The 27,175-nt window shown below is 38.0% G+C and overlaps 1 protein-coding gene across 1 annotated transcript in view; it reads right to left on the minus strand.

Annotated features, from left to right (window-relative positions):
* The window catches only part of pdm3 (POU-domain protein pdm3), a 130,827-nt gene extending 104,131 nt beyond the window's left edge, over window positions 1-26,696 (minus strand). The window contains 3 exon segments of the mRNA XM_089178955.1: window positions 8,703-9,004; window positions 22,525-22,593; window positions 26,534-26,696. Of these exon segments, the coding sequence (XP_089035081.1) occupies window positions 8,703-9,004; window positions 22,525-22,593; window positions 26,534-26,696 (534 nt within the window).
* Between the last annotated feature and the right edge of the window lie 479 nt (window positions 26,697-27,175).

The following is a 27,175-nucleotide window of genomic DNA, read 5'->3' on the forward strand; positions in this document are numbered from 1 at the left end:
TCCTGTCTAGTGTATCTCTCTCCAATCGATATCACTTCTATTTCCAACTATATGAAATATCCTAATATCACGTAATCGATATATATATTCTCAGTTTTAACAAGTTCTTTCAAGATTAACTACCGATCAAAATCAACTAATGAATATTCCACTTGTATGTTTGATAATTAAGAAAAACGATAGTATCCATCGATTTTCTAAGGCAAATTCGATCAATGTGCCGAGAGTAGCGATCATAATGCTAGAGGATTAGTACAAGAATACAGCAAATGGATTGCACGGGTGTTACGTAGGATCGAAGGGGTGGTCTAAAGTGGGTGGCTCAAGGATGCAAGACACCGTGAAATTACCAGCAGAATCTCCCATCTCCTGAGAGGGTGGATGGGATAGGGCGGGGGTGGTGGAACGGACTCTCTGTCTACTCCGCGCCCTGCGACCACTGGCCAGCGGGTATTTGTCTTGTCTCCTTGTTTATGAGATTCAACATTGTTATTTGGCACCGACGGGGAGTTACTCCGTACCGTGTGACCAGTAGTTTCCGGAGAGTTTCCTACTTTAAAAGCTACGCCGTGGTACGCGATTACGCCTCCCCCGCGACCAGACCCCTCTCACCCTACCACTATCCTCCGTTTGCTATCACTACCACACTACCACCACTCTTCTCTTCTCTTCTCCTCCCTTTCCTATTCTCGACTTATCCGCACTGCTTTCTGACTCGCGATCGTCTTTAATCACGAATACTGCAAAGTCCTTGGTGCTGAACAAATTTCATTGTAGAAATTAGAAAACGATGTACTAGGTATATGTCCACAACTATTATTACAATTTCTAATTATTTTTAATGTAAATTCTCTAGCAAATAACCTTATATAAAAAAAATATAATTACTTACCTAATATCAAATTTATAATTACCATTATACTGCACGAACTATCCAGTATACATATATTAGTATGAATGATTATAAAATTATATATAAATTGACTATGAATCATCGAATGAGATTTGATATTAATAAATAAATAAAAAAAAGAAAGTTAAAAATAAAAATGAAGATAAGATATCTTCTCGTAACTTGCAATCTCGCACCTTGACGTGCTAATGTTTCGCCCACACGCACTTCTCACGGCGAGACATCATTTAAGGCTTCTCATTAATGGAATGGTCGATCCACCCAAGAAAGAGAAAGAGAGAAAGAGAGTGCATTAACATAGTGCTGGTTGAACGTTATCACAAGAACTGGCCAATCCATTGGATGTCCTTAAATTACTCTTAATAACGGCGGCACGAGACGGGAGAGTTTCTTCGAGAGGCGTTATCGTTAACCGAACATGCAATTTTCAATTAAATATATTCCTCGTTTCGACATCGGCTTATCGAAGCACAGCATTATACTACCTAACATGATATAGTTCGATAATTATCGGAACGGCTCGAGTAATAAGCGATACTCCGATTCTCCCATTTAACGATTTTTCGATCGATTTCAACTATTTATTTTTCACATCCAGATACATTTACAAGAACGATTTAACGTTTTCAAATAATTCAAAAGATGAAATATCAAAGATAAAGGAACATTACCATAATTATACATATATATGTGTGATTATTTATCACAGTAATATTATTTTGTTATAATTATAATAAAATTATACTCTTAAATTATACTTAATCAATAGCGACATTTTGTTTCGTTTTGTTACCATGTTAGATTTATTGCAAATTATAAGATATTTTTTTAATTATAAAATGTTATAAAGTTACATTTTTATCAGTTTCATTAGCTTATCTAATTTCATCTAATTTCATGGTATACTTGAGAAAAGGAAACATGTTGTCTGTAACATCCGGCGACGTAGTTTCTCACGACAGCGTTTAGAGAGTACACGAGTCGCGTAATTGATTGATCGCTCATAGAGAAAGAGGATCGTTGGATCGCGTCGTAAGAACAGAGCTTTAATCAGTGTTTTCCAAATGGATTCTTAGAATCTAGTTAAGGAACGACCTGTGGTTAAATTAGTACCGACCGCCTACACCGACGAGTAGCATGCTAACGCATGCGCACGAACGAACCTATGACCGATAATGCTAAAATAGATGATACGCTGTTATTAAATTACGCTCACGATATAGTTATACTCACGTGCATGTGAGTTCATTAACGACAACATAACAATATAAAAACAAATCCTTTATTAAAATGACGTAAGAGAAAAATTAAATTTTCGATTTTTATCGACCTAAAATAATAAGCCATTGAAATGTATATGCGATACGACCTTAAGATATATTCATTTAAAATCAGAATTCATTTAAATTTAATCACATTCAAATCTTCGACTATATAATATATATTAAATATAAACAAATTAAAATAATTATAACCCTCTCTCAATTTTCACTACACTTTTTCATCTTACATTCTTCTAATGTCTCGATTAAGATTTACATAATACACGTTGTAATATATTATAATTAAAATATCATAAAATATTCGAAGAAAACTATTCGATAAATTTTGACATCGGAATATAATTTGATACAGACAATAAATCCAAACGATTGAACCTAATTTTTGTTGTTGACATACCTTGACCAGCTTATCACCGTACAGAATCAGCTTGGTCCACCAATTCTTGCGGAAATTCGCAATATCGACAAACGACGAGTAACGTCGCTATCTCAAAGAGATCCGGGCAATTAATTTTTACAAGGGATGCAATGCGACGGTCGGTCGTTCGTTCGTTGATTCGTTCGTGGTTACGCGAGAAAGAGAGAAACAGAGAGTAGAAGTATAGGAAGGGAAGAGATTTAAAAACACACACAAAAAAATAACAAAAAGAGGAAGTCAGAAGAATAAACAGTTCATCCTACATACTGAAAAGTGAGAAAGAGAGAGAGGGAGGGATCGACGATGAGTTATCTACCAACGGCACGCGTAGTTGTCAGGCAGTACGAATTCACCGACTGGTTGGCCGTAGCGCGGCCGCGTATAATGTCCACCGTCAATATAAACCGTCCGGATGCTTTTTCCTAAATTGACAGATTTTCAATTTAATCAAGTTCCAATCTAATGGAAAAAATGCCCGATCTATCGAATGTACGGGCGCGTTATACACGCTAGAATGTACGACGACGTCGGCCTCGGCGACGGTGGCGGGCTACGATATACCACGACGACGTGGATAGTTGGAGAGGGAGAAAGGGTGATGGTAGTGGTGGTGGAGGTGGTGCTGCTGCTGCTGGCGATGGTAGGAGTACAGGGAAGGTAGGTGGAAGGAAGGAAGGGAGGTGGGGCAGATTGAAATGATACTTTTATGTTTAATCGCAATCGAGGACCCGATACGCGATTGTGCGAAGCCGCCTGACGATCTCGTAGATTAATCTATTGATAAACATTCCATCACTCTGCAAATACGATTTCTGACTATGGGTGGGGAGGGACAGGCATGAGAGGTGAAGTGGTATAGGATGACTGCTATGAGGAACGGGGAGCAGAGAGAGAGAAATAGATATATATATATATATTATCTTCTCTTTTTCTTTTATTCCTTTTAACCCTCCTTCCTTCCTTCCTTCCTTCCCCCTTTTATCCGTTTCTTTGCTTTTTACGAACGATTGGCTGTCAATTTTATTGGCCAACCTTTCGACCAGCTACCAAGTATTACTTCCAAACGATTTACGCGATTTATAAAAATCATTCCCTAGATATCAATTGGCGATCCTGCAATTATGATTTTGATGGAACGCAAGTGCCAATGGAAGAATCGATTCAAAGGTGTCAAAGGATTAGCTTTAAACTACAGATCGTGCTTTCTTTCTTTCTTTCTTGACCGATCGATCATGTTACGTAAAGTATGCGCGCATTCAGGAGAAATGAGATTTTTGTCCCGATACGTTTATGGATACGCGTAATGATTTAGTAACGGTCGTGCATCTCTTATCCGAATCGAATGAGATCCCGAGGATCGAAGGAAACTTTTTTTTCTCTTCTTCTCAATAACGTTACGGATAATGAAATCGATGAATCAGCGAGATTACGTTACGGATAAAAGATAGGTAGTTTGGTATCAATTATTTTCCATCTTTCTGACAAACATATGAGACGATAACTATTATGTAAGTTATACATATGTATGAAGGCTTTTATTTGAGAGGTAAAAATTCATTTAGATATTTTATCTTACGTTGCCCCCCAAAAAAATTGCAATTTAATCTTTAATTAAACAAATCAAAAAATGATACTTATATGCTTACGAAAGGAAATAATAGATTGTTATGAATGTCATATGAAAATACAAATTCAAACATACACTAATTTTACTAAAATAGGAAACAGTAACCGTATTTAAATTAGTTATATTATTATATATATATATATATATATATATATATATATATATATATATATATATATATATATATATACAGCTAGTTTTGTTCTGCTTTAGTTTCCTATCCGTGGGCTATCGGAGATATCGACCGAGAGGAAGAGATATTTAAATCGAGACCGCGAATCCTAGTGTTCACCACCGGTAATATTAATCATAATTGTGAAATCCGATCGAAATGCAATCGAGTAGCCACGAACTAGAGAATGAAATAATGAGATACGTGAATCACGACTAACTGAACTCCATACAAGCTTTTTGACCAACTTTCAAATCGTTTGCCTTCGATCACTTCTTCCTGACAGAGACATTTATGCGTTAGAAAGAGAAATAGAGAAATAGATAAAAAGAAATGGAAATAGGAAAGAAAAGAAAAAGAGGAGAAACGTGCCTCGTAGGCCTTTGAGAACTTGCCAAGGATGTGTATGTCTTTTCTATTTCTTTCCTTTTTTTTTCTTTTCTTTTAGTTTATTTTATTTTTTTTTTTTCATCTATTTCTCTCTTTATCTTTTCACGATGATGAAGATGCAAGAAATTTGAGATAGCAATCTTGCCAAAGTCTCTAAAAGAGACTGCTTTCGATGCAAAACTCGAAGGAACGATGTGAAAAGACACTTACGACGAATCCTCGCGCCTTTCTTGGCACGATCGAGAAGGGAATGTGAACTAAACTGTCTTTCGAGAGTCATCCGACCACCAGATTTGCTAAGAAGATGTCTTGGATGCTGTAAGAGAATTTGACACTTCAATTCGTCTGATTGCATAACGGTGACGTCTTCATAAGTTATTAGAACGAAACACGTGTGTAAGTATCTCGATCATTTATCTCTTCTAATCTAAATCCAAATAGATTTTGAATAATTTCGATTGTATTTTCGTTTAGAAAAGAAAGATTCTGTTTAATAATGAAAACTTTTCGTTTAAATCTTGGATGTATAACTCTAACGATAGAGAATTAATAGTTGTTATCATCGGTGAATACACAAAACAGAACACGTTGGTAACTTAGTATCCGTTAGTCAGCTTCTCTTACTTGGTAGCTGTTAACAAAGGCAGTAGACTTTTCTGAAAGGCTGCTTTTCAGCATGAAATATTCTCCCATTCCTTTACTCGTAGATTGCAGCTATGTTACTAAAACATTCTTCCTCTTCATCTTTCGAGATATAGCAAGCTATGAACGAGTGGACGAGGGCATTAAGTCCGATGCGTGGCTAACTCCTGGATGGATTCTACGCATATAAGTATCCCTGAATCCATTTCTATCCATGTGTGGACTATCGTATAAGTGTTAGTGAGGTTTGCTGAGGGGATAATAGTATAATGGATGGACAGGGACAACGGACTAACGGATGAGACTGCTGTTTTCGAGATTCCCTTTCTTTCTCTCTCTCTCTCTCTCTCTTTCTCTCTGTCTCTTTTTCTTTTTCTTTTTATCTTTCTCTTTTTAGTCATAGGAAAGAAGCAATGAACGAACGAACGAACGAGCTGCCTAGTATCGGTATTATTCCCTTTTGTAGGTTAATTGGCATCATTGTTGTGCATTGTCGAAACGACGACGAATAATTTCGTCCATGATATTAACGAATAAAAGCTGATCGGTATATCTGACTGAAAAAAAAAAAATAAAATAAATTAAAAATGGAAACCTTTTTCTCTCTCTATTGATTTCTTTTTTTCTCATTGTCTCTCGGATGTCAAGCTAAATAAATCTAAACAATATTTGTTCGATATGAATGAATTATTAATTAACAAGATGTTCTTTATTTTTTTCCTAGTAAATTTGTTTCATCCAATTTGATTTTTATTTCCAATTTAGGAAAGCTTGAAAAAAATGTTTAAAACACCTAATTGTCATAATTTTTGATAACATTCCTTTTCATACATATTGTACTATATTATATTTGCTTCTAATTTAATTTTTATTTCAAATTTATTAGGAAAGTTTGAGAAAAATGTTTAAAATGCCTAATTGTCATAATATTTGATAAAATTCTTTTTCATACATATTGTACTATATTATATTTGCTTCTAATTTAATTTTTATTTCAAATTTATTAGGAAAGTTTGAGAAAAATGTTTATAACGCCTAATTGTCATAATACTTGATAAAATTCCTTTTCAGACATATATTATATTATATTATATTTGCTTCTTTATACGGTCTAACAATCCTCGAGCTCATTTGCCTTTACGTAACTCTACGAACGTGTTAGATTTTATTTAATAGGATAGTTTTCACTTGGAGAGAAATTTGCTATCGTAAGATCGAGGAATTATGTTTAAAGTTATGTGGATATGGAATTATTTGCATACTGATCGTGAAACCTAAGTCTACGTGCTTATAATATTAAAACTTTCAGAATCTCATTATACATAGTTTTAACCATTACTACCAATCGATAGAGAGAGAAAGATTTTCTTAGATAATAAGCATTTTTATTCGAATAATATACACAAAATTCAAATAAAATCAAATAAATTGACTAATTTCAACCAGCACATTATCATAAGTAATTTACTATAAATATCTTCTGTATTATAATTTTTACAAAATAATTATATAATATTATAATCAGATAGTTTATCTAATTTATTATCAAATTATCAAGTTTCCATCGACAAAAAAAATAAAAATATTGTGAGTTTAGTGAATGTAAAAAAAAAAAAAAAGAAACCATATATTAGGGTAAGGGAAAACGATGGCCACATTTTATCGAATTTTGTACATTCTCCGATAACCATAAAAATTTATCTCTCTCTCTCTCTCTCTCTCTCTCTCTCTCTCTCTCTCCTTACATATATATATATCAAAGAGGAATTGATTTTAAAAAGACCGATGTAGGGTGATAGGGCACCGATTATCGAGAGCAAGCTTCTTCGGTTGAGAGTTGTATGCCGGCAGTGATTAGACTACTCCGCCGGTTGGAACGCGGAAGTCTTTCGCATAACGCTTAAGCAAATGTCTTGTAGACGCATAGGAGAAGTTGCATACCACCGTCGCCGCCGCCACCACCATCACTATCACCAGCACCACCACCACCACCACCAGCACCAACAACACCACCAACAACGACAACGATGGTAATGCCGCGGGCCGTTAGAAACTTTGACATTTTGAGTCTTAGATTTTCTCACGACTTTTGCCATACTAACGGGAGCACCTTTTCTGCATAACTTTTCTTCCTTAGCACATTTTTTAAAAATCTTTTATCATTTAATAAGATAGAAATTAACGATTAAATAAAAATCATGATTTTATTTAAATGTAAGCATGGGATTTTTGTTTATTATTATTTTCAATCCATAGTATCGATTGATTGTTTTTCACGTACAAAGTACAAGGACGACATGAAAATCAAAAGTTATTGCGTAATAACCATGAAAGGGAATGATGATCTCCGTTCGTTGACCTCATGTCCACTGATAGAACTCATTCGACACGCTTTATTTTGTACGTTAATTATATAAAGGTCAGGGAGAGATCATCGTCCGATTTAGGTTGGGACGCTGGACAACGTCGTCTACTTAATCGGTCAATTGCTTGTCATTGACACACAAAACCGTTGCTAACCACTATGCCGATAGCTATGAACAGACGATTCAAAGTATAAGTATTAAATATCTACTATTATACTGAAATGTTTTTGTATGAAAGAAACAAAATTAATAAAAAAAATACTCCCCTTAAATAATAGGAGAACAAAGATTAGAATATGATAATGATTATGTAACATCTCGATCATATCATAGTGTAAAAGGTGAAAGTATCTATTTCCAACGTAAATGTTTAATTCGTCGATCAATAATCAACATTTCAAATAATCCAATAATTAGACCTATTATTGACTTTAATTATTGAATATATGTTACATGGATGTTAAATACTAACGATCTGTTCATTGAAATATTATAGCATTAGCATTATTGGCGTACTCAAAACATAATCAAATTACATAGAATATGGGAAAATAAAATACAAATGAATGATAATAGGTAATGATAGTACAAATGTAATACAATATTTTCTAACAAGTGGCCGCGTATATTCAGTAAGTAACAAAGTTCTTACTTCGTTCTTCCTATTATAATTAATAACCATAAAACCATTGGAACTAGAACAAAATATATTCGTAAAGGAAGCTTGATCTCTCGATCAATTCTTCGATCGTACGTATAGAAACAGATGAAAATAGGTACGATGAAGATGAGGGTAGGAGGGTACCGACGAAGTATCTATCGGGGGAGTGTGGTACCTGTGTTAAACTAATATAACGTCGATAGTTTAGTAGTCGATTCGTTGAAGCTTACCTCGCTCTTGAGATTCAATGGCACGTCGTAGGAAGCGTCCAACTCGGCTTCCGTTTTCACCTGATGAGACAGCATGCTGTGGCTGTGCCTAGGCGGTACGGCGGTGGCCAACATGTTGGGATGCTGCAAATGCTGAAGACGCGGTGGTGCCTGGAGATGGGGTTGATGGTGATAAGGCGGCGACAATTGGGTGTTCAGAGTGCGAAGATCAGCTGGAGGGGAAGCGGGCGCAGCGGTACTGCTCTGTTCCTCCTCGGCCGAACCCTCCGCCATGTCAGCCTTGCATGCCGGGGACTCGTAATCTGCAAATCGACCAAAACTCTCTGAGGACCGATCTAATAGCGTACGTACACCGCAATATACGCTCTACGAGCTACACCCTCGCTTCTCCTCATCCCCACTACTACTATCCCTCACTAGAAACGCAATTCCATAATAACTCGCTTTCCAGAGTTTCGTGTCCAAGATTCGATCACTCTACAAAGACAAAGAGCAACAGGGAAAGAGAGAGAGAGAGAGGGAGACTTCGATTAACTGTCTCTTTCTTATACCTAATGTGTTTTTAGTATTTCAAACGTTAGAAATAATAGAGAAAATACTTTTGATTTATGTTTAATTAATTAGAAAATTATAATGTGTGATTGTGTTCGTTTTGGAATAGCATGAATTTTCGATTGTAAGCGCTATGAAGGTAAACATTATTATTGTAAAAAAAAATAAAAACAATCTAAACCGTGTGCATGGATATTGCTTAATGGACAATTCTTGTAATAGAAAGTAATAATGATCTAGCACGATGCTGGACCGTTCCAACAATTACGCTCGGAGTAACGAGATTCCTGGATACAATACCTAACTGCGTGTTGATATATGATATGCAGATGATGATTTATTTGCATAAACGGCCATAACCGATAATGATAACGTTAGTCAAGCAATAATAATAATAATACGAAGTATGTTTTAGTCGTTTAGTTACAATCGAACGAACGTCAATATATATTTAGCTAGACTCAATGTAGAATCTTATTTAATAGAAATTCACGTTTCATTACAATTAGTAATAAAAACATTTCTATAGTTCTACCATGTTGCAAAGAATATAACAACACTATTCTAAATAGGACATTTCCGTGGTGCACGACTCACGTTAAAAATATCTTTGATATTGTATTCGTCCGAAATAAAAAAAGAAGTCCAATACTCAAGCAAATAAGGAAAATCTTTCTAAAGTCAACTGGATGTCCTAAAAAAATCTTCAAAACAATTTCGACGAGTACAACGGTTCGCTCTTTCTCGACGATCTCGACGACAAAAGGAGGACTTGCGTAAACACGACGATACTAATTAAGCACGAGAGAGGAGAGTCCGCGCTAGAGGCCGTATCGAACTGCCGAGCGTGCAGCTGTTAAGAATGCAGACGCTGGAAATTAGAAGCAGCTCGTTCATCTTCCGACTTCAAAGCAAAAACATTTGGTCGGGCCAGAAAGCTCGTAGAGTGTACGGAGTGGGAGACGAAAAGGGGTTGGAAAGGGTGAAGGAGCGGAGAGAGGAATAGAAGGAGGAAAAGAAGTAGGAGAAGTAGGAGGAGGAGAAGGAGGAGAAGGAGGATCGAGAATAAAATTGCTCGGTAACACGGTGCCTACAGGCATCTCGCATTTATCCGGGTAATTATTTTTATCTAAGCGCTCTGTTAGTAAGAATTCAAGGGCAATGAAATCACTGTATACCGTCTGGATCGAAACTTTTCTTTCTCTCTCTCTTTCTTTTTAAATTTTCCCCTACTCTGTCACTCTGATCCATCGAAGCTACCATAGGAGAGGAGTCGACATATAGTATCGTCTTGTACCCTCCTCCTCCTCCTCCTCCTCGTTCTCTTCAACTCTTCCTCTCCTTCATCATCATCATCATCATCATCATCATCTCCTCGAACGCAACTAACATCTGCTTCTATTTTTGCTCTGGCCCAAGTCCAGCGCTTTACTTTTTAAACCATGAGCGCGGACGCCTATGACGAACGGCTGGATGGATCATCGAGCGGAAGCTTCGAGCAAGAAGGACGCGAAGGAAACCAACCGGTTACAACGGACAAATTATTATCAAAGGGTGAGAGAGAATGCTCGTCCCCCACCTTCTCCTTTTCTTTTTCATACTCCTTCTCTAACTCCTTCTACTCATGAACCCCAATCTTCCTCTTTCCTCCACCTCTTCTTCCGGGATTACTTTATATCCAAGCAAAAAGGGGATTTTTATAACGGACCCTGGTAAAAATACATATTCCAGGCAAGATCTTCAAGACAATGACAACTTTTGAACGTTGTTGCTGTTGTTGTTGATAGAGAAATAGAGAGAGGTTGGTCGATGCCGACAATAAGTTACTCTCACGAGTGTCTCGCGACGCGGATAACGAGCTACCGTTGGTCAAAGCGAACCGATTTCACTGTGTACCCACACTTTGTACGATGAAGAGAGCCAACAACCAGTCGTCGACTGGTTTCTCTCTCGAGTAGTACGGACGATGGGGAAAAAGAAAGAAAAAACACATTCTTGCCTTACGTTTTTCTCTCTCCAACAATATTTCTCATACCTTCGAATGCGATCCAACTAACAATTTCATTTTATTCGAGTTTAGTTCTAGCTTCTCTCTTCTTTCTTGATACCTCGCTGAATCTTTTCTAATTCTAATTTTGTTATATTCCTTTTTTTTGTCGGTTCTTTCTCTGTGCCTGGTTGGTTGGTTGGTTGGTTGGTTGGTTGGTTGGTTGGTTGGTTGGTTGCTTGCTTGCTTGCTTGCTAATTTCCGTTGGATTCGTATTAATCGCTCTAGGGTCGCGCCCGTGAAATTACTAGACGCTTTAACCACTGCCTGTCCAAATCGAATTCCGCGGTGATTATTATATCGCGTCCTGAGGATAATGGTGGGTATTCCGAAAGCTAGCCAATTAGTATCGTTGATCTGGGTACTTTAATGAGAGTGCAGTTTCATTAGCCTATCGCGAGCGTTCTCTTGTTTGGATCGAGAGTAGAAAAGAAAGAGAGAAAGAAAGAAGAAAGGCGAGAGAGAAGGAAAGAAATAGAGTAGAAAGAGAGATAGAGGGAATGAGGGGGTTAGCTGAAGAGAGGGGATGGAAAGATCTTAAGTCTGGACAAAGAAATCGAAAAAATTATAGCGTGATCGGTCGGACATAGCCTCGACTTAACTTTCATAATTACTACGTTCCGTTAACGCCAAGAATTCTCAAGATCCCTACATCCCTTTATCTTTTTCTATTTCTTTCTTTCTTTCATTCGTTCTTTCTTTCTTTCATTCGTTCTTTCTTTCTTTCATTCGTTCTTTCATTCTTTCTTTCTCTTTCTTATACGGTCACGAATTTACGGATGGATTAATCATCGTTAAATTTAATTCACGTGTTTTTTTTCCCCCAACGAATCATTTAGTTTCTCGCAACTTCCTCCCCTATACTATTTTACTATATCTTCGTTTAGCGCGTTATCCTTTTTCTATTTCTTTAAAATACGCGTTCCAGTATCCCCCTACCCCAAATCAACTTTGATACCTAGTTACCTCGATATACAAAGCAGAATTCTATCTGGGGCCTCCTACTTTTTTCTCTTTTATTCGACGCATCTATCTCTACTAATAATTACTGGCGAACGTTTTACAAGAGATGGTAATTAACCCGTTGCGGTTCTATCTTTGGTTGTGGACTGTGCTTGTCTTTAATATCAAGCTTATAATAACGAACATCTTTGCGTGTTAGTTTCTAAATAAAATTCTACGAGTTATTATCTAGAATTATAAATAATATAAATGGTTATATTGGAAATCACAGGAATTAGTAAGACGATTAATTTAATTTATATTGAAATATGGAATAAATAATGTTAGAAAAATTGATCAAGTAGTAATTCTTTGTCAAATTTTATGTAACATTACACGCTAGTATTTTATGAAAAAAAAAAAAAAAACAGAACAAGATAATAAAAATCACGTCGATATTTGATCTATATAATCGAGAAAAAAATGAATACATTTATAAATCAAAATCTTTGTAAGTACCTTGAATAATAATTTCTTTTAGCATATCCATCTTCTTCTCTTTTCAATATCACGTTAGAAGCCTCCAGGGGGAGAGATTATGTTTTCGTATTATCGCTATATCCCAGTAGAATCATTTTGCTTCGAGGACATACGATGTTGAGGAATAAGAGTAGGAGTATGAGAAGAGGGAGGAGAAGGTGGTGATGGTGGTGGAGGGCGAGGAGGATGATCGTCGGAGACGCATCATCGGCGTACCAACGGCAGCAGTAACAGCAACAGCAGCGTGCAATTAAGGGGGTTGATTGATGTTAATTCAAAGGGTAATTAAGAATGTTGCGCATAAAAATCCGGTAATTTATGGTCATTGGGGATAATTATATGTTGACCAGCTTGTAATTGCAAGCGCTCTGTGGCCTATAACGCGCTCGGGAATTGTGGGTAGACAGAGAGAGAGAGAGAGAGAGAGAGAGAGAAAGAGAGAGTGAGAGAGGGAGAGTTTGAACCTTGTTGGTACGAGATGATGCATGTATGTGTGTATATATGCATGTATAAGCGTATATCTTTCCTTCCCTCCCTTTAACTCGTTGGTATACGTAACACGTATAGTATGCGTCTTTTCGAACACGTGTGCGAGTTCTCGCGAACGAACGTACGCGGATGGAAATGCGCAGGGGATATATGATCTCAAATCGCGGCTTATTATAGGGGCTGGTAGATAAGGTGGGTTTAGAAACAACCATACGCCTGTGGCCAGCAGCAGCAGCAGCAGCAGCAGCAACAGCAACAGCAACAGCAGCAGCTAGTTTCTGCGTAGGATCTCTCCTTCTCTCTTTTCCTCCTTTAACATTCTCGCCTACTCCTCCCCTCTCTCTCTCTCCTCTCCTCTCATTCTCTTTCTTAGTCTCTTAAATACTAGGAAGACGCTCGAGGCTATAGGTGTGCATAAACCACCTTACCCGAAGCTCCTTCTTCTTCTTCTTTCAAAGTAGAGAGGCAAGAGGATTTATGAGGTTGATTTCTAAAACACCAAAGTCTACTCTGAAAATTTTCGGTTCGAAGCAAATCAAGTCTCGACTGGCTGGCTGGCTGACTGGTTGGTGTACGTTCTTTACCAAGACGAAGATTATCTGGACCACGGTGAACGTTCTTCTTTCTCTCTAAGGTGGGGATAAGGGAAAACTATAAATATCTTACTCGCGGATAATCGCCATATGGCTGCTTCGTAAATGGCCGAACGAACGAATGAACGAACGACCGGCCGTTTCTTCTTAACCGTTCGTCGTTAATGCAACAACGTTTTCCTCCCAGACGAGGAATTCTCCTCCTTCGGTTATTGCGATGAATTTTTAGACATTCGGTAAGGAGAAAAAATATAATAGAAATCTGATACCACAGATCGATTTCATTGAATGCGATTTTAAATTGGGTTTAAGGGGTTGTTAGAAATAACCTTTGCGAATAAGAAATGCGAGAAGGAACCCTTTTAGGGAAAATTCATAGAATCTTATAGTTTAATGCTCAAGATCGATTGTATAAAACGCGCGAAAATGGGATTAGAAGGTGCTGGATAGAAGTATTCTCAAGGGAGACTGTGTGTGTGCAAGGAATCTTCGAAAGACGGGATATAGGAGTGAAAGAGAGAAGGGAGCAGTAGTAGTAGTAGTACTCGTAGAAGCTAGTAGTAGCATGGATAACCCTCCTACTTGAAACACGGCCAATAAAGCGATCCCAGCGGGACCAGTTGGCAACCGCCCATCGCGACATTGTCCCGGCTGGTCCTTTTTCACGATCCCGTAATCAATCGAGCACTCTAATGGCAGAGCATAATCGCGTCTTTGTGGCGCCGCGTGTATTAATGTTCGAACAGACCAAGAATAAGAAGAAGAAGAAGAAGAAGAAGGAAGAAAAGAAACAAAAAAAATAAACGAAGAAGAAACGAGTCAGGCGGCAAATACGTTGCATGTATTTCTCGGACGAGTACCTTAGCGTATTACTATGGTGTAAGCGTGTATCAGTTAAGTGCTTGCAACTGAGAGAGAAAGAGAAAGAGAAAGAGAGAGAGAGAGAGAGAGAGAGAGAGAGAGTGGGCTAAGGGGATGGGGGTAATGGTCCTTTCGTGCGATACCATTCTGTCAGAAATCCGAGGGGCTTCGCCTCGAGTCACGAAACGCAAGGATTAAACCGAACAGCGGCCTACGTTAATGCGACTGTGCGAACGTTTCCTCTTAGAGTCCCTAGAACCCCTTTACGTCAAGTTCGTCGCTTCGTATCTCATGCCTCGTTGTTTAAGAACACGTACAACAAAACGTCAATCGTTTCATTTAAATTATTACGATTCTTTTTTTTTATTTTCCTTTTAAGAAATTTCTTTCATCTTTTAGATTCATATTTCCTATATAAATATTACTAGATCGTCTTATCTTTTTAGAAGAATTAAGTTTTCATAAGAATTAAGGTATATCCAAAAGTTTGACATACGTTAACAAGCTACTTCCTGCGAAATATTCTTGTGTATCCATATTCTACATATAAATATTCTAACTTGTAAATATTTAAACTCTATAAACGACAATAATTAATTAGTATATAGATTAAATGTTATCAAGAAACTGGACAATTTCTTGGAAAATTCATTACTTACTTACATATCTGAATACATATAGTTCTAGAAAAACAAAATCATGACTATAATACGTCGAATTTATGCGTATTTCGTTTTAAACGAAATGGTGAATATGATATATCGTGTACGCAAGGCGATGTTAAGGAAGGAGCGCTTATGTTAGACGAAAGGAGGAGTATACGGCGCAGGAAGAATATTTCATGTTTTACGGCGCCGGCGTCGTAGGGGCTTCACCGAGATAAAGAAAAAAACAGAGAGAGAGAGAGAGAGAGAGAGAGAGAGCGCAAGGGGGACAAAAAAGTGTCAGGCCGTCGGCTAAATCAGAGCGTGAGTGCATTAAACTCCGAATTACCACAAATAGAACCTTAACCGCACATGCCCATTATAATGGGTGCCCCCCCGCTGAAGATGTATTTACGTACTAAAACCGCCTTCGCGGCTCATGCTGAGTCGTCAGAATTAACATCTGGCCCAAAATCTTATAAGTCTTTACCCTCTCTCTCTCACTCTCTATCGTTTTCTCACTTTATTCTTCAGTTCATTGGACCCTCCTATTTTTCTGTTTTTTTTTTCTTTTCTCTTTTTTCTCTCTCTTTTATTTTTTCACTATTCCCAACTTCGTTTTATATTCGCAATGGGATTTCAACGACGTCGGATGATTCATAATGATTTCATTACGAATGAATAAGATGTCGTAGTTATGGTGGAATAATATTATTGATCTTTTTAAAGAACGACAGTTGTGGATTAAACTTTTATAATTTACGAAAGAGAGACAGAGAGGGATATTATATCTTTTTTTTTTTCTTTCTAAAATTATTAATTATACATTCATAACGTAATCTCGAAACTATATATATAATATAAAAGAAGAAGAAGAAGCTCAAGAAAAAGATAAATCTATCTTCTCATAGAATTTCCAAGCGATAATCACCGATGAATGATGGATAAACGAGGGTATTTGACTCTTTTTCTCTTTTTCTTTGTCTATGAACAAAAAAAAGAAAAAAAAAGAAGGAGAGGGTGAGAGAGAGTTAGGAACGAGAAGAATGACAGTGTCTCCTCGATGGCGCGACGAGGCACGAAAATCATGCGAGTGCTTTTACACGCAAATTAGGTCTATTAGAGGCATCGTGCGTACAAAAACATTCGTGACGAAGCATCACGTTCGTCCTCGTCCTCGTCCACCCTCGACTCCAAGCGGAAAGGTCTCTCCCTTTCGTGTGCGCGCGCTCTTGCGCGCGTTCGCGTTACGCACGTGCGTGCTTCTTTATGAATTATTAGAATTAATGATACCACACGCATCGCCTCGCCCTCTATGGGGCCAAGCGTTTCGTCCAATTGTCCTTTCGACTACCAAACCCAATGAGAAAAATATTCCTAACATTAGCGTCAAATATAATAGAAAAAAAAAAAAAAGAAAGGGCTTCTGTTCTTTCCCTCAAGACATTTTTTTTTTTTTTAAATAATTATTTCAGCACAAAAAGAAAATTATTGTCGTATATTAAAAATAAAATTTTTGTTAGTAAATCATTGGCAACGAATGAAAACTTAACAACGAAGATAATGAAAGAAAAAGACTCAATGAAACAAACTAGAAGTGAATTGGGAACTGAGAAACGATCCGAAAAGTGGGTAAATCGTCGAACGGGGTATGTTATCGTGCGGCGTATCGTCGGTCGAGGGGGTTGAATCGGATTAAAAGCAACTCGGGTTGGAAACGGGAAAGTCTCAACGGGCTTCGAATCGAAGGAAGGGAAAGAGCAATGAAAAAGAGAGAAGAAAAGAGATCGAGACAAAGTTTAGGTTGAATTTAAAATGAGTGAGGTGAGATGCGATGTCTTTGGTATTTCTTTCTTCTTATTTTTTTTGTATCTCTGCTCGACATATACACACATAGACATATAAAAGAAAGCAAATAATCTTATATTTATAAGATCGATAGATACTATTAGAATAAAAAACCTGTATCTTAATTAAACGTTTCTAAACTTTGACTGTAACAATTAACTGAATGAAGAAAATTATCCAAAGTATTATTTGCAATTAAGAGAACACGCGCTATGATATTTTCACAAATAAGTGTACATAGATATAAAAAAATGAACTACTTACATTAACGGAAATGGATTCATTAAGTCTCGAGTTTCTAACGAAGAGAATAGTGTAGGAAAAGGCATAGGATAGAAAGTTCGTTGATTTCTTACATACTAATTCCGGAGCTGCAACCCCAACGATATCGCAGTCGACCTCTTCCTTTGGAATTTTCCGCCTCTGCCTCCGCACCATCCCTCTCACCACTAAACCGTATAACCTGGAGCTTCGTTTCTCTTCTCTTTTCCTCCCTAACTCTCCCTATCTCTCTTACACTATCGTTCTTGCTCTCTGTTTACCCCGATGGATAGAATTTCGTTCTCTTTTCTTCGCCCACCCTCTTTCAGCATCCTCTTTCTTCCTCTCTCTCTCTCTCTCTCTCTCTCTTTCTCTTTCCCTCGAGTCTCCCTTTTCACCGACACTCCATGGTCCCGAGGCGGCAAGCAAAGAACTCTCCTACCCTCCGGCTGCTGCTCGCACTGATTTTCCACCCTCTCACCAACACCACCTTCCATCTACCAAGCCCGACAACCCCCCTTTCCCAACTCACTCTCTCTCTCTCTCTCTCTCTCTCTCTCTCTATCTCTCTATCTTTCTCTTTCTCTTTCTCTTTCTCTCTCTCTGAACCACCCCACACCGTCACTCCTAGTCACGCCGCCAACACGTGCTCCTGTTTACCTCTCCAGTCACATGGTCTCGCGACGTAAGCATACCAACGAAACGGTATTTTCTCGTTTGTTTCCGTCTACCTCGTAGGTAGGAAAAGAAAAATCGTAAACTTTGGAAAGTAAATCTTTTCGCTAACTTTGAGACTATATATTTCTTTTGCAGTTTATTTTTTTTCTCTCTCCCTACAACGAGTTGCTTGCTAATTTCAATAAAAAGTTTTTTATACTTCTTTTTTTTACTTAGAAGGTTACATTTGTGTTACATAGAAAGTTACGAATATTAATAATCATTATTAATTAAATCGAATATCGTAATAATTTTGTTCTGAATAATCTAAAAAGCAATTATTGCAAATGTAAATGACTTAAAGAAAAAATGTTCAATTATTTTTATAACATAGTTACCTATTAATAAAAATGATTGAAAAGTATATTACATAAACAAAAAGAAAAAAATATGATTGACTAGATTATTATTAGTTGATATGATAAAGGTTATATACAAAATAAAAAAAAATAAAAAAATTTAATTGATACTATGTCTAATAACACGTATATTTTGTCTACAATCTAAGCCATATATATTGGCACGAGATTATTCTGTCTACTTTCCATATCGCCACACCTATCGCTCCAATCTCTACACTATCCATTGCTACTAAAACTCCTATCTCTCATAATCACGATGATCAATGTTTTCTCGGCTTATAGATAAAAAATTCATTAAAATACACGTTCCCCTCTTTTATTATCCTTTTCTTCTTTATTTTTTCCCCCCTTTTATCATATGTATATAATATATATGTACAAGTAAAGTACTTAGTAGACACATGCACAAATAAACATACACGTATACTATTCTTGCTCAGACAAGGTTTGCTTTATATTAGCATTTCCAGGTCACATTCGCGTGGACAAACGCAGTCATGCATAATTATCGTACTAATTATTAGAACGCACCTAAGTACCCTGAGGAAATTATCGGTGACTTGAACGTAGCGCAATCGGGAAGCCGGGGCAAACAACTCGCATGTGGAATCGACAAAACTGAGGTTTTGAGTTCCCGCTCTAACCAGCATTCCCGCGCTTGCTTATTCATTCACCCACTCGCTCGTTCATTCGCTCGTTCATTCGCTCGTTTGTTCGTTCGTTCGTTCGTTCGTTCGTTCGTTCGTTTGCTTTCTCGCTCGCTTACTTGACCAACAACGAGAGAGTAAGTTTCTTAATTACCGAGATTAACTTAATGGTATTGGGGCGACGATTATTGCCCGCGAGCCACGCCACTCTCTAGCTTTGGCCTTTCTAGCTAACGTTTTACCATGCCAACATTGAGAAAAGTTAAAGGAGAATAAAATTGTGGCTTTTCCTATAAGTCAGTTCTGATTTTTTTTTCTTTTTCTAATTTTTACCAACTTAAACCTTCAATTAAACGTTTATATACAATTTTCTTTTTTTTTTTTTTGTGAGAAAAAGAATTGTCCCATTTATTTTATAAGACATAGTTACTACAGAATTTTATTATAATATTTGATTTCAAGGAAAATATATAAAATTGATATTATTTATATATATATATATATAATATTTTTATAATCAGGGAACAAATTGACACTATAGATTAATGAGCATCACTGAGTTACGCTTAGGCGCGATAACATTCAAATTAGGGAATTATATTTCCCTTACATATATTATATCATTATCGATGATATATTTTGAATGACGATATAAATAAGATATATATTAATTTGATACATATTGTAAATTACTCACCTAAACTGAGCTGCGACCGCTCTACGTGGGACGTCGTCCTGACGTGAGTTGGACGAGTCTCCGTTATTTATCTCTCCCACGATGCGGGTAAAGACGATAGAAAAGGAATTTGATCCTTTCCTCTTATAATTCAGGTGTTATCTTTTCTTTATCCTCTTCTTCTTCTTCTTCTTATTTTTCTTCACGAGCCTTCGACGGCGTTAGTACGATCAATGGAATCCTCCTTCGCGAATCTCGCGGTCGGTGGTGGACCGACGTCGAGGAATAAACGATTCGGGAAAATCTTCAAGTCTCGTGACATCAGCCTGTTCTAACGGCACGTTTAATTAACCGGTATAATTAATTAGTGGAAGTTAGTCGATCTCACGTGACCAACGATATACGATAAGTCAGCGGTTTAATCAGCTTGCACTAGTCACTCCTGATTAAGTGAGATGGACGCGTTCGAAGAAATTCTTTTCCTCTTTAACGGTGTGTGGTTTTTCTTTGTAAACTCGTAAAACAAGAAAATAAAATAATAAATATAAGAAGACAGAACGATCGTCGCGAAACGTTAATGCTCTTTTAATTATTCTATTTGTACAACACAGCGTGCATGCTTGTACATAGCCACAGCCAGTGACAATGATTACTACTACTACTATGACGACGACAACAACAAAGACAACTTGCAACGACGATTTGAACGTTCTGAACGAAAACGTATAATTTCGTAGCAGAAAAACACTGACGTGTCCCGTCTCGTGAAGTCACGCGCTCGTCGTAATTGCGCACTGCCAACGATAATTAGGAGTTGCTCGTTAGACTTGTGAATGTGTGAGTAAGAAAGGGAAACAGTAAGAAATGAGGAAGATACTGACAGAGAGAGAAAGAATAAGAATCCTCAAGTTTATCGTCACTTCGCGATTTCACTTGCAATTTTGAGCGAAACACAATTATCTTTCTTGATGTAAGTAAACTTTATTCACACCTGTCAGTCCAAATTTAAGTTCTATTTTAAATGAATGTATAGGTGTAATCAATGCGACGAGAAGTCCAAAGTTGTAAAAGGCGTCTGAACACAAATCGATAGGTTTCACCAGTCCGCACAAAAATCACCAAGTCCTACTTGTAATCTCGGCAACTAATCCTTTCCTTTCTTTTTTCTTCTTTCTTTCTTTCTTTCTTTCTCTCACGTCTCCGAAGGTTCGTCCCACGTGCGTCTCTATAGGTTGAGAACGCGTCGGACGCGCACCACCTGGACGTCTCTGCTCTCCTGTTCGTTCTCTACTTCGCGCACTCGTTCTTTTCACTCCGTAATCGCGAATTATTTCAACCGGTTAAAACTTTTTTTCCGATCAGTTGCCAACAAATCGTTTTTTTCGATGATACAAACGATAAATGATAATAACACACACACAACAATAGAAATATCAGCGTGGAAAAATGAGACAACTATGTTTGATCGTTTGGTGTGTAGCACGTAGAAAAGAAAATTGTCTTCTTCTTCTTCTACTTTCCTCTTGGCTTATCCTTCTTTTCTCTTCTTCTTCCTTTAAAGTTGATCCTTTGATCCCTCGAACTCTCGAAGATAATCTTTAATTTCGTCAATAATTTTCTTCTTTTTCTTCTTCTTCTTCTTCTTCTTCTTCAATGACTATACAGGGTCGTTTCTTTCTTCTTGACGTTGGATTCCTCTGAATCGATGATACGAAGTGGAAAATGAGCGGCGTGGTCGATCGTGCACGTTGCTCGGCGCGTGTATCTCCGTGCGAATACTCGGACCTCTACCCTCACGGCTCGCAGTCTGGCTGCGTAGTGGCCCCCCGAGTAGAGTCGAGGGAAGACAAGCCCGGCGCCGACACTCTCCCGCCTCAGCACTGGGGCAACACCAACTAACCTTGGTGGGGGCTACAGAGGCGGTCCAATGGGAGTGGTCTATGCGCGGAGGTTGGCCGCGAGTTACTCGCGAGGGCTCGTTGTTATGATTGTTATGAGTGTCCGAGCTGCCTCCCAGAGTCGTCAGCCTCAGCCAGAGGGTTCAGGGAGGATGCGGTGGAGGGTGGTACACGCAAAAGGGACCTACCTTCGTCCCTCTTCTTCCACCCTCCGATCTCTATCCACCTTTTCCTACATCCAGCCCTCTCTCGATCTCTGTAATATAACCACCACGAGCTCGAACGAGCTCGTAACCGTCATGCAAATCAGCTCAACGGGGCCAAAGAGTTCGCTGCTATAGCAAGGTATACCTTGCCACCAAGAAACGATACGCACACTGACATTATTTCACCTAAAATATACTTTACAACTTTGAGATTAACAATTTCATGATCTTCAATCATGGATTATGAGATTCCGTTGAATCCTCTTGTTTAGGTCAACTCTCTTCTTTGGATCATTTGAAAGAAAGATCAGGACCCGTTTTTCTTCCGTTTTTCCGAATGTTTCCTATTTTTCGACAGAAAAGAAAATTCTATTAGATCTTTTTATTTAGGTTGATCATCGTTTACTGATGATTTTTATGACAAAGATCAAGATTTTATTCATTCAGTCTGATGACAGGTGTAACTTGATGAATTTGTCTGTCTCCTACTGGATGCATCTACTTAGCGAGTTCGTCTGTAGCTTACTAGTTGTGTCTACTTGACCAGTTCGTTTGTCTACTACTGGATGTTTCTACTTTGCTGGAAGACTGTTCTTGCACTAAGTTTTCTAAAATGAAAATAACATTTTATCATTAGGAATTCATTCTTTGTAAGATTAAAAAGATTGCAATAGTATTGTTAATAGAACAGATGAAGAAGTATTTAAGATGACTCACGGACAACTGCAGTAACTGTTTATTTTCCTAATTTTAACAAATGATTCATGTTCCTACGTTTCCATAAATTACTTCTGATATCAGAACTATGTAAAAACTAGTTAATATGAATTAAGAGGAACGAACTATCGATCTTCAACTTCACATCCTAGGGAGACTTAGTACATGAAAACTTTACTACGTTCGCACTTTAACCCTTCGAACGATGAACCACCCTCGTCGATGGCAATGACACTGCACGCACCCTCGGCGTTTCAACATTGTCCCCTAAATTCTCCAACATCGACCTCGAACGTATTTCTCTGTGATTTTACCTCTTGACTCAGAATTTAGATCTAACAAAGATGGCCCCCCTTAAATGAAAACATTCATAAAACTGATATTACCATAACGAAAAATTATAATTAATTAATTAATAACTAAGTAATCAAATTTTTATTTCTCTATTTTAATCTCAAGTCTTAAGATAACGAAGCTAATCAAATCTTAAGATAATGTAATTAAAGATAAAAAAAGAATAACACGTGTATCCTTTCTTATATGATCTAAAAAGAAAAATGTTGCTATTAAAAATCAAGGCGAAAGAAAAGGAAAGTATACTTTTGGGATAAGGGCAAGAATCTTTGAAGGTAATAGGACATGGATCGAAGAAGAAGTTTTACAGAAAATATAGAAGGGAAATGAATGAATACTCTCGTCCTTTTTCCTCACGGGGACCACGTGCTTTTCACATATACCGAAGAGGTAGGAGGTACAGCCAGCTGGTGGTTGAAGTTGTAGGAGTCGGCAGGATGTGGGTCTCCGCTTACTCTCTCTCACTCTTTTACCTCTCTTTTCTCTCCCTTGCACACGCTCTTTCCGTTCATCCTGTATATTCTCTCTCTTTCTCTCTTTTTTCCTCTTTCTCTTTCTCTCCCTCTTCGTCTAACTCTCTTATCCTCCTCCCTTCCTCTTTCACTCGGCGTCTCTTTTCCCTTCACCGATGTCAGCGAGACTTTCCCTCTTTCACGGTCGACCCTCTATCCTTTTCTATCTCACTCTCTCACTCACTCTCTTTCTCCCTCGTACACTCTGGAAAGCTTTCTCACTCCAACTCCTACGTTTCTCTCGCTTCCTTCGTCTCTCTCTCTCTCCCTCTCTTCTTGTTCCTCTGGCGTAGCACGCCGAGAACTCACCCCCTAAAGCTCGGCAGGTGCTCCGTCTTTCTCCCCCGTCCCACCGGATCGATTAAAACTACAAAGTGTTGCCTCTCCATCCGTTGGTACGCTCATTCGTGGTCGACTACATTGCTCCGGCACTTTCTACCGGCACTGGGTTACCAACTCTTTTCCCACCACCTTTTACCTATCTCACCCTCAATCTCTCTTTCTCACTCTCTTTTTCTCTCTCTCTCATTCTTTTTCTTTTTCTTTTTCCTTTTCTTTTTCTTTTCCTTTTTCTTTTTCTTTTTCTTTTTCTATTTCTTTTTCTTTTTTCTCGCAAACCTTCCCGATGCCTTTTTTCATTCTTTTATCGGAGGATCTCCGTATTCATGGCAGCTCGCTTCGCTTCCTGATAATCCCCGCGTAAAGCTCCTACGCTTTCCCCCGACGGGATTCGTCTCGTACGCAAGAGACGTAGTTGACCCTCACCCCTCTATCGCTATCGTTCTTCCACCTTCTCGTTCGGGATTTTCTTGACACTTTATTGTCCCGTCCGATCAGTCGAGTAGAAAAGTAGAAACCTGTAGATTCTTTCGTTCAAAGTCACAATCGAATACCTTTCAATTTTCTTTCATTTAAAGTTAAATCGTCAAAATCCTATTTTATCCGACTACATATACATATATTTTTTTTTCTTTTTTCCTTTCGTTTTTATTTATTGATAATATTTAGAATCTCCAATAGATTAAAAAAAAAAAAAAAAAAAAAAAAAAAAAAAACTAAAAAAACATTAAGAAAGTAAATAAATTAAACGCAATAAACTCTTGCCGTAGAAAGATTTATTTTTTCAAGACTACGACATAAGTTGATCAAGATGAAAGGTGTTGAAGAAAAGGATGTCTTTTTTAAGATTGCTGACTGTTAAGGTTAAACCTTAGGTCTCGGTGACTTAAAGGACGAGAAGGTCCCGCGGCCAAGTACGCGGCCTTCGCGTAGTATAACGCATAGTAGACGCGAAGATTAGTGGGGTCGGGTGAAAGGGCTGAAGGGCTCAGGCGCGATTATATCCCCGTCAGGATCTGTCTCCCTCTCGGCGGTGGGGCCCCGTTTCGCCGCTTTTAAAAGTCCCTTAGAACCACGGGACTAATAACAGAGGCTGCGCAAGAGTCGAGGCGTCTTTACGAGCTTCTCTTCTCAGAAGTATAAACCCGAAGTGGGGCCCGAGGTATCGTCTTTCTTCTCATTCCTTCGTCTTTCTCTTTTCTTTCTCTAAAATATCTTTCTTTCTTTCTCTTCTTTACTCTCTTACACGACCATGCCCCATCCTACTACGGTCAGACTTTTGCAAAAGGGTTTAATTAATGCTAGGCGATGAAGAAGAAGAAGGAAGAAAGGAAGGGCCTAACAAAGTTGCTCAAATGATCGCCACTCTTTTAAGTATCTTTTGGCTTCGGCTCGATGAAAGCTAAAGATACAAGAAAGATCATGAAGATACGCCAAATTGTAAGCGAGTACTCCAACATTTATATATGTAACATAAGTTATAAAGGATGACAATTTGATGACCGATAATAAATATATCATGTTTGTATTTTTATAGGGGAAAAAAATAATAGATTAAATTACACGATAATTTTTTCTTTTAACGAAGAAGTGAAACGAATAAAATGAAATGTCAAAAAGTTAACAGACTTTCTGATTCATTGATTAAACAATAATCAAAGTTGGAATGTTCTTATTGAGATATTAACTTTATAATGTTAAGTTGGTTAAGTTACTGATGAGAACCAGCAGGTCCAGAAAAGAAGAGAAAAAAATCAGACGATTCTTCGCGTGACCATAGTAATGATCGGGAAGCTCTCGAAAGAAGTCCTAAAGACTGATCTGAAAAGTATGTCCCACGTGATAGTTGCTTTATGCCGTGCGAAAGGAAGGAAAGCAGGTGTTCGGTGGAGATAATGTTCAAAGATGAGTACGGTCGCCGCGAAGGAAATGCGACGAACGAAATAATCTCAAGTGGAATCTCTTTGTTATTAGTTTCCCATTGATCGATAATTTCGCGCTACATTGTCGGATAATAATAAGTTGCGGAAACTTTTGTGGTAGTTGGTACCACCGCCGCGTGATCCTGGAAATTAACTTCGCGCTCGACCCCTTTTCTTCGTTTGTCGCTGAAAAATGAACAAAAAAACAAGAAAACAGAAACGGAACAATAAGTATTTAGAGTTTCAACCGATTCAGCGAGTAATTACGAAAGTGCGAGAATTATTGTGCAAATATCTCCATTAAACGTACTCAAATTTTTCTACAAAATTATCTGCAAATAATATTCCATGATAATTAAACATATTCGTAAAATAATATAGTTATCCCATTTACTCTTTTATCCTGTTCTTTAAATGCGTCACACCTATGAAATAATACGTCGTTGACACGCAGGATGTAAAATCCGAGTGGGCCATTGATCGAACTAAAATATCACATCCCATCACACGAGTTCGTGCTCGTATTACCCTCGTACCACCCTAAAGAACATATATGTACAGATACACACATAGAAAGACATAAATACACATACAGAAATATATGAGAAACACGTAGGTACATATATCCTTTGGACGAAGGTAATATTCCTCCCGCATCCTCAGTTCTGTGCGAAATACGAAAACCAAACGACGATGACACTCACCGCGAACGATGATTTCCTGGCTGGTGAACGGCGTTCGAGTAATTTCACGATCCTTAGAAGCTTTTTCGTTTGTCGTCGTCTCTGTTGCCGCTGTCACCGCCGCCGCCGCCGCCGCCGCCGTTCTCATCGGATCGAGATCAATTTTAACCGCGATTCTCGACATCGATATCGATCGACTAACGAAAAGTTTCCGAACGATGAAGGAGGATCTGGGATACGTGGCTTGGATACCAATTTCGTGCCGAGTCATTGCAATTTCGCGTATCGCAGTACGGGTTGGCGCGGACGTTTTAAACAGGTGTCAATTATTACCGCGGCTAATGTACTCATTCCACGTGATTTCAGCACGCGAACAAATTTACTTTTGTTTGTCGACTTTTCCTACACCCCCATTTCTCTCCCTCCTGAATGTCATTAATTTACCTTTGATTCCCTTTCTCTTACCATTTTCCCAGATAAACTTTCCTACCTGTTTTCTCTCTCTCTGTCTCTCTTCTATACAATAGCTTAATGTCTCGCACCTTCAATGCCGAGTAGTATTATAGCGATTCTGTTACAAAAGCACCGTTACTACAGGTAGAAGAGGATAGAGTCAATAGTTGTCAAGTCAGTGGGATGTAGAAGAACCCGAGTGGCCCAACC

This window comes from Polistes dominula, unplaced genomic scaffold (genome assembly GCF_049000335.1).
Source record: "Polistes dominula isolate Pdom_NZ unplaced genomic scaffold, Pdom_raw_medaka contig_18, whole genome shotgun sequence".
In the NCBI taxonomy this organism is placed as follows: domain Eukaryota; kingdom Metazoa; phylum Arthropoda; class Insecta; order Hymenoptera; family Vespidae; genus Polistes; species Polistes dominula.